This window comes from Montipora foliosa, chromosome 3, assembly GCF_036669935.1.
Source record: "Montipora foliosa isolate CH-2021 chromosome 3, ASM3666993v2, whole genome shotgun sequence".
In the NCBI taxonomy this organism is placed as follows: Eukaryota; Metazoa; Cnidaria; class Anthozoa; order Scleractinia; family Acroporidae; genus Montipora; species Montipora foliosa.
In genome coordinates, this window is record NC_090871.1 from 12,377,296 (window position 1) to 12,384,795 (window position 7,500).

General features: G+C 39.0%; 1 protein-coding gene across 2 annotated transcripts in view; it reads left to right on the forward strand.

Moving 5' to 3' along the window:
• LOC137996794 (hormonally up-regulated neu tumor-associated kinase-like) overlaps positions 1 to 7,500 on the forward strand; it is a 15,781-nt gene that overhangs the window by 5,509 nt on the left and 2,772 nt on the right. For both annotated transcript variants that reach the window (XM_068842377.1, XM_068842376.1), the window contains exons 3-8: positions 330 to 479; positions 1,783 to 1,838; positions 2,398 to 2,551; positions 4,106 to 4,233; positions 4,829 to 5,060; positions 5,578 to 6,406. In XM_068842377.1, the coding sequence (XP_068698478.1) occupies positions 330 to 479; positions 1,783 to 1,838; positions 2,398 to 2,551; positions 4,106 to 4,233; positions 4,829 to 5,060; positions 5,578 to 6,406 (1,549 nt within the window). The remainder of the gene's footprint in view (positions 1 to 329; positions 480 to 1,782; positions 1,839 to 2,397; positions 2,552 to 4,105; positions 4,234 to 4,828; positions 5,061 to 5,577; positions 6,407 to 7,500) is intronic.

Genomic DNA, 7,500 nt, shown 5'->3' on the forward strand with positions numbered 1-7,500 from the left:
CCGGATTTTTTCTTGTAATGGTCTAAGAAATTATTACTAAAAAATTTCCTTTGCCAAAAATCAGTGTATTGGTGCAATGGACTCGTCATTTGCGGATGTGACGTATCAAAACCGAGACGTGCATGTACGTATGACGTAATTCAATATGTCGATGAAAAAGCAGACAAACGAAAAACGAAAACTTGCTGAAGCTCACCCTATGCGCAGGATACCTAATGAGTATAAATAATATACTATCTTGCATAGGATTTGCGACTGTATGCTAGACGCTACGACACAGTAATAAAATTCTTAGTTACTGAAAAGCCGTCTTCCCTTTGAATTTTCAGGTATTACCTGATCACCGAGTTAGCTGCCGGGGGAGATCTTATGGATTACATCTGCTATCGAAAAAAACTTGGAGAAGTAGAAGTCAGAAAGTTTATACGACAAACGGTATCCGCTGTACACTATCTTCATCAGGGAGGGATTCTGCACAGGTATCTGAGTGATGAATCGCGGAAAGTACGTTCATATTGTGCATGGGTTTGGAGTTATTCCGGGAAAATTGCGCGCTCGAAATATAGGATAATAATAATAATAATAATAATAATAATAATAATAATAATAATAATAATTTTAAGGAGTACATGAGGCGAATCGGTGTGAAGGTGAGGTTGGAAATTATCCAGAAAACAGCATTGTTGGGGACAGCAAAGATACTAAGGAAAGTACTATCCCTGTAAGAAGGACTATAAACACCAGGTTGAACATCCTGCCTGAGTCTCCAATAATAGTAATAATAATAATAATAATAAATGATAATTAATAATAATAATAATAATTATTATTATTATTATTATCTTTATTTGCCAAGTAAAACTAAAAATAGATTACATAAAAAAAAAATAAAAGGAAGTTCTTGAAAATTGAATTGTGTACAATTAAAAAAAAACTGTCTTATTAATAACTAATAATAACAGTTTCATTTCTAGAATTTTACAAGAAATATTAAAAAGTAAGAATTGGAAGCAAAAAGTATCTAAAACTATCTTAAAAAAAAAACAAAAAAAACGAAAGGCCAATGGCAAATCCAAAACCCTATTATACAAAAGCTACTAAAAAAACACTAAACAATGTCAATGGCCCCTTCGGCAGCTGCGATTTCAATATCGCAATTGTTGTAATCAAACGCGGCACGGCGCTTCACCCGCGATCCTCGAAGGCAAACCAGGGCCGACCGAATAATAATAATAATAAAAATAATAATAATAATAATAATAATAATAATAAAGACTTTATTTACCAAGGGTAAACACTTTGCAGTCATGAAACCGATAAACTAGTGGCCCTCCCTTACGTGTACAAGACATAAATAAGAATAAATAGGTAATTAATATACAGATATTAATAAATCAAGTATAATTTTACACATCTAAAAAAATATATGTACATATAGGTCCGTAGTCTAGTAAAAAAAATTGCGATATCGTAAAATGATCTAAACCGATATAAGAATCTTTCAGATATTTCATACAGCTTTCCTTGAATACTTGTATACTGGTGGTGAGTCTGACATCAACAGGCAATCGTTATCGGTGACCTCATAAAATACGTCATTTGTATGAATTACCTATATACAACCGTTGCAAGCAGGGCTGTCCAACAAGGATTTATCGATAATAATCCCGCATTGATAGTTACAGCTTAAATTCTCTAGGCCGGCTCTTTCCTGCTGCCTCATCAAGCCCTTGCCAGTCCTCCAGTTATCTTAAATAAAGAGTGTTCTTCTTTATTATTCAGAGACTTGAAAGTCGAAAATCTTCTCTTGGACGACGATTACAATATCAAGATCATAGGTAAACTCTCAACAATGACTCAGTATTGTGAATTCTTCTGCTAGTGTTATTTATAAAGCAGATTTCCACTGTCTAATAAACGGACGGGAAGAAAACCAAATAATAACTGTAGCCAATGAAAACATCGCAGACAATCAAATGAGCCAATCCGCAGTCAAAGTGAATACTTGTCGCCGGTACCAACTACCAAGCGCGGGAAACCGCAAGCGCGCAAGTCCCAGTTGGTTGCAGTTTGGTGCTTGATTGGTCGAAAAGTGACGTGACATGTTTTCGTCCAACCAGAAAGCGTACATATGCAAAGCAACGAAGAAATTTCTTTCGAACCCAACTGAAACCTGCTTGGTCACAATTCACGTTAAGAACTTTGGAAGAGCAAACGCGGGTAACCGTTAAATTAGGTGAAAGGGATTTAGGCACCATTAAGAAGCGCTACCATTAAGCTCGTTACTAACAATTGTTTGTTTTCTAAGCGTGACAGTTGTCGGAAATCGTTAGTATTGTAGTGGTGAGATGACCATAATCAAGTAATTAGACCGCACCAATACTTTTTTTTCTTCAGATTTTGGACTTAGTAACACAGTGTTAGCACCTTCATCCGACGACAGTCACACCACCCGAGAGTTTCTCAAAACTCAGTGTGGATCTCCAGCTTATGCAGCCCCAGAGATTCTGGGTCACAAGCCCTACGGGCCAGAGGTGGATGTCTGGAGCATGTACGTAGAAGAATTTTAAGAGTACAGAAGTTTTCAAAATCGATTGTAGAAAAGGGGGAAAACTGGTAATGAATAAACAAGCAAGGTGAATTCTGGGATCCTCTGGGTTGACAAAATTTCATAATCACCTGCTGTGCCATTATAGTTGGCGCATTCGTTACTTACTTACCGTGGCAACAATAGTTAACAATTAGACTAGGATTTCGAGTTTTCTATGATTCAATAGATAGTCAACGAGGCGCGTAGCGCCGAGTAGGCTATTTGACTCATAGAAACTGAGAACGAGTAGTATAATAAGTCATTTCCGAGTTCATGTCTGCGTCCTCTTCAAAGCGAGTCTAAGTGCGTAGTTTTTGTGATGGTAATTAGTTCTACTTTACATATAAAGGAAACTAATTTTCATAATAAAAACTTCGCACTTAGACTCGCTTTGAAGAGGAGGCAAACATGAACTCGGATATGCGCTATTGTCATAGTAGAAATATACCGGTACTCACATAGCGTGCGCGTGCCTAATTTACATAATGCTTGAGACCGCAGATGGATGGGAGTAGAAAACCTGTTTTGATTAGCCAACCAATCTAAGGATATTTGTAAACAGAAGCCCTTACGCAACTTACGAAACATCACCCTCTCGTTGTTAATAATTTTGACTTATTATTCCCACCTACGATTAAAAATCCTCATTCCATATTTTGTTTCCGCTGTAGTCTTTTCTGGAATTCTTGTTTTGCATCCACGTGATGAGACTGTCATGTTGGTGTACAAAACAATAGAACGTAGAAAATGTCCTTCCCCCTCCTCCCCCGCCAAGTTTTGCAATAGTCCATCATAGAGTCAAATTCCCAATTGAAAAGACATTTTAATGCATTGTTCTGTACACTAACATGGCCGCCGTGACGTCAGATGCAAACCATCAATAGCGTCGTTAATGAGCTGGTCAACCTCTTCTTCGGAAGAGCCAATCAGATTACGAGATTCCTGATAGCGTGTTAGTGAATTTCTACTAAAATCTAAAGCCCCGCGCAAATGAACGCAACAACTCCCAACAATGTAAGGACGAGCAGTGTGTTATGGGAAGGATACTACCCATAACACTATGTGAACTTACAAAATTCGGCTGCCATCTTGTTTTCAACATGTTAAGGCGATGCTATCTCCATGGAGACCACACGTAATGCGCGTGTCTGGCTTCAATAATGTTGGAAGATCTGTGCAAACGGACCGCTTCGGCGATCACGGAACAAAAGAAATTTTGGGAGATGTTGCCTCAAATGTTTTTGACCTTCGTGCAATAACTCCCAACAACACGCAGTTACACAAGCTGTAGGACACTCCATAGACCTTATTCCAAAATGGCCGTCATTTAAATATTCTTTTGTTTTTATTCAAATTAGTACTTGATGCCTCGTTCTTGAACTGCAAATTCAAAAGAATATTTTGCCTTGAACGAGGCATCAAGGTCTAATTTCAATTAAAACAAAAGAATATCTAAATGGCGGCCATTTTGGAAAAAGGTGTATACCGAACTGACCGTCATTTCTTGCATTTCAGAGGTGTTAATATGTACGCAATGCTGACTGGAAAGTTGCCGTACACAGCTGAGCCATTCCACATCACGACTCTCTACAACAAAATGAAAAACAATGACATGAATCCTCTTCCTGAACATCTTTCTGCTGGTGCGTTTCATTAACTTTTTTTATTGTTTGTCAATCGCTTACGGTGGTTGAAATTCCTTGATAGTTGTTGTTACTGATAAAACGGGGTCGGAGTAGCCTGAAATTCAGCCACCTCCTCCGCTAGCGAAGTAGGAACGACAGCGACGAGACGAGATCGTCACTTCAAAATATAGCTTTACACCATTGACTTCAGTTGATTTGTAGTCTCCCCAATTAGTGATGATGATGATGATGATGATGATTATTATTATTGTTATCATTATTTGCACTCACTGATCCACCCACGTTATTTATAATACGAACTTGCAAGCTATCAGCTGCCAGATGACTTGATAGCTGTTTGATATTTTCCTTTAGCAGCATATTTTAATTTAGATGTATAACAAATGAATAAAATTGTTCGAGTGAGACCTTGGAATGCTTTTTTTAAACTTCAGATATGTCGAAGTGTTAGTCATCGACAGTAGTCCTGAGCATGTTATTTTTGGGTTCAAATCATTTACAATTTTAAATGCAAATGAGTCCCGGCATAACAATCCGACATCATTGGGGGCTTTACTAGGTCGATTAACATTCTATGTCTTCTTTTTCTCAGCGTGCAAGGACTTGATTCGAAGGTTCCTCACATTTAACCGCGAACAACGCTTAACACTTGAGGAAGCGCTCGGCCACGCATGGCTACGAAAGGGCTATGATGGTCCCGTGGTTCCGGTCCACTTCCCGAGTTACCCGCGGGACGAGGAAATTGACAAGAACATTCTACAGTATATGACTGACAAGATGGAGTTTGATCGACAGGACGTTGTTGACGCAGTCAGACAAAATAGGTGAGGTGGCATAGCGGTTCAAGTTGTTTGGTTAAAAGCACTAGTCATCCTCCGAAGTTCCCAGATTCGCCGTAATATGAGGTTGATTTTGTTGGTTTTCTTTATTGCTTCGAGAGTCTTTATCCGACTTTTCAATCTTCAGCCAAGCGGTCTATAGTGAATGACACTAGTAGTGAAATTAAGTTGCCTGGTGTTGAAAAATCTACAGAGAGGAGGCCCTCCCAGGGGGGTCCTTGTTCCCTCGTTCCCCAAATTACTTTCAAACTTGTTCCCGGTTTTCTTTTCCCTTACATTGGTCAAAATTGTTTTTATTCCCTTGTCCCTAAAATATTTTGACATTGTTCCCCTGTTCCCCAGTTACATTTGCCATGCTCTCATGTTCCCAAAAAACCCCTGGGAGGGCCTCAGAGAGCAGCCGCGTCAGTGTCCTATCTGTTCCGAAATTACTTTTGGGGCTTTCCAAGATTACATCGACTACATTTGTTATAACTGTATGCTATTTTGGTTCTTACCTCAGGTCAACTTGTTCTGCAACTGTCTATCACCTCTTGAAAAGGAAACTGAAAAAGTACAACAATAAACATCCTGGGAAAGCCCGACGATCAAGCAAAGAAAGTGTAGAATCTGTAAAAACCTGTCGCGAATCTGCACAAGAGATACGAAGTAAAACCGAGAGCATTAAAAGAAACGAATTCGCGGTGGCAACTGCAGAGGTGTGTGATTTTAACGAGAAGGAGAACACGGCGCAAAAGGAGGACCACGATGAGGTGAATGATTCTGACCCTTCGAAGCTTCATGTTCCTTCATGTCGCACACGCCTTTCATCTCACAGCCAAGAAAAGCTGTCGTCATTAAACGGTGAACGTTCGACAGATGTAGGTGTTTTTGACGATGGCAAAGATGGCGATAAACTCAAAGACGAAAAGGAGCACGCAGAGAAGGACGAAACTTGCAACGTTTTAAGCAATGCAGGAATTGAAATCTCCAGGAAGAATTCCTTGAATTATTCTTCTGTTGAAGTTATGGCTGTCAAGGGTCGAAGGTTATCTATGAACTTGTCGCATATCTCCGTCGAAAGCAAAGCGACGAACGATCAAGAAACATTGAAAAATACACCAGCAGAGGATATAGCTGAGCATGGAGATAAGGAAAGAAAAGACGCTGTCGAAAACGCAAAAGAATCTCCTCGACTGTGTGAGAATTCACCAAGTCTGTCTCAGGACAAAACATCGAAATCACCGAGGCATTCAGTCCCAACCACGCCATCTATTGGAAAAGTATCACTTATAAATGCCAAGATTATTTCTATCCCTTTACCGCAAACAAAAGAGGATTCTGCCGATAAGGTAATTGTACTAATTGATTAACTAATTAATTATTTTAATTAAAATAATTAATTGAAATAATTAAAATAAAATTAATCAAGTGGTTGTAATAATTTTATTATGTCGGGCTCTTTTATATTCACCAATTTAATGCTTATCTTAAGCCTCTATTTATGTCAAAAGTATTTGTTGGAGGGGATTTTTATCTCCTTTCCGCTATGAGCGTTATTTCCGATCACGCTAGCACTTGATATATCGGCTCACGTTTTGATGATATCTGCTTTCAAAGAAATGAATGTTTAGAGGGATGGATCTTACATCGAATCAAGTTTTAGTCACGTAACTACATGCATATAGGAATATTCGGTCTTTCCGGTGAAACCGAGTAAAAAGACCTTGTCAGGAGTTAGTCCTTTTCCCTTAAAACTCTCCTTAGAGATAAACCGAAACGTTTGTTTTCTCAACGAAATAATCGGTTTTTGCAGACAAATGGTAAGCGCCCGTTGTAACCAATCTAAAACGGCTTGGAAACAAAAATTTTGACTAATATTTTTAGAAACAACGGGGTTGACATGAAGTTTATTCCTTCCTACCCGGTGAAAATCGAAAGGCAATGTATCTACTACTTTCCACGCATGTGGTACGTTGTATATTAAACGGGCATGAAAAAACACGCAAGAATCTATACTTTAAAGAAAAAACACCGATAGCATGAAAAAAATGGCGTCATACCTGGGAGATGGAGATCTTAGCCCTTTACCCAGAACGAACGTCAACGAAATAATCGGTCTTTGCAGACAAAGTCTGCTCAGTCTTGTCTCTGGGGCTGGTTTCTCAAAAGACCCGAATTCCTTCTAGCGTATTTCGTATTCCATTCCTGTCCAAGGTGACGAGGTTGCCACTTCGGGTATCGGATATCTCTTTGTTTCTTCAAAGGAAGAGGGCTCGAAGCATGATATCTATGAATTTACTATTTTTATGACCTTAAAATCATGTTTAAAACCTAGGCTCGTTTTCCGCCTCTCACTCGAGTTCGGGTATCCTACCCGAGAGCGCTGACTCATTTCCCGAAAGAGCGGCTGGTAATCGCCTATTAAAAACCCTTCGTTTTAGGC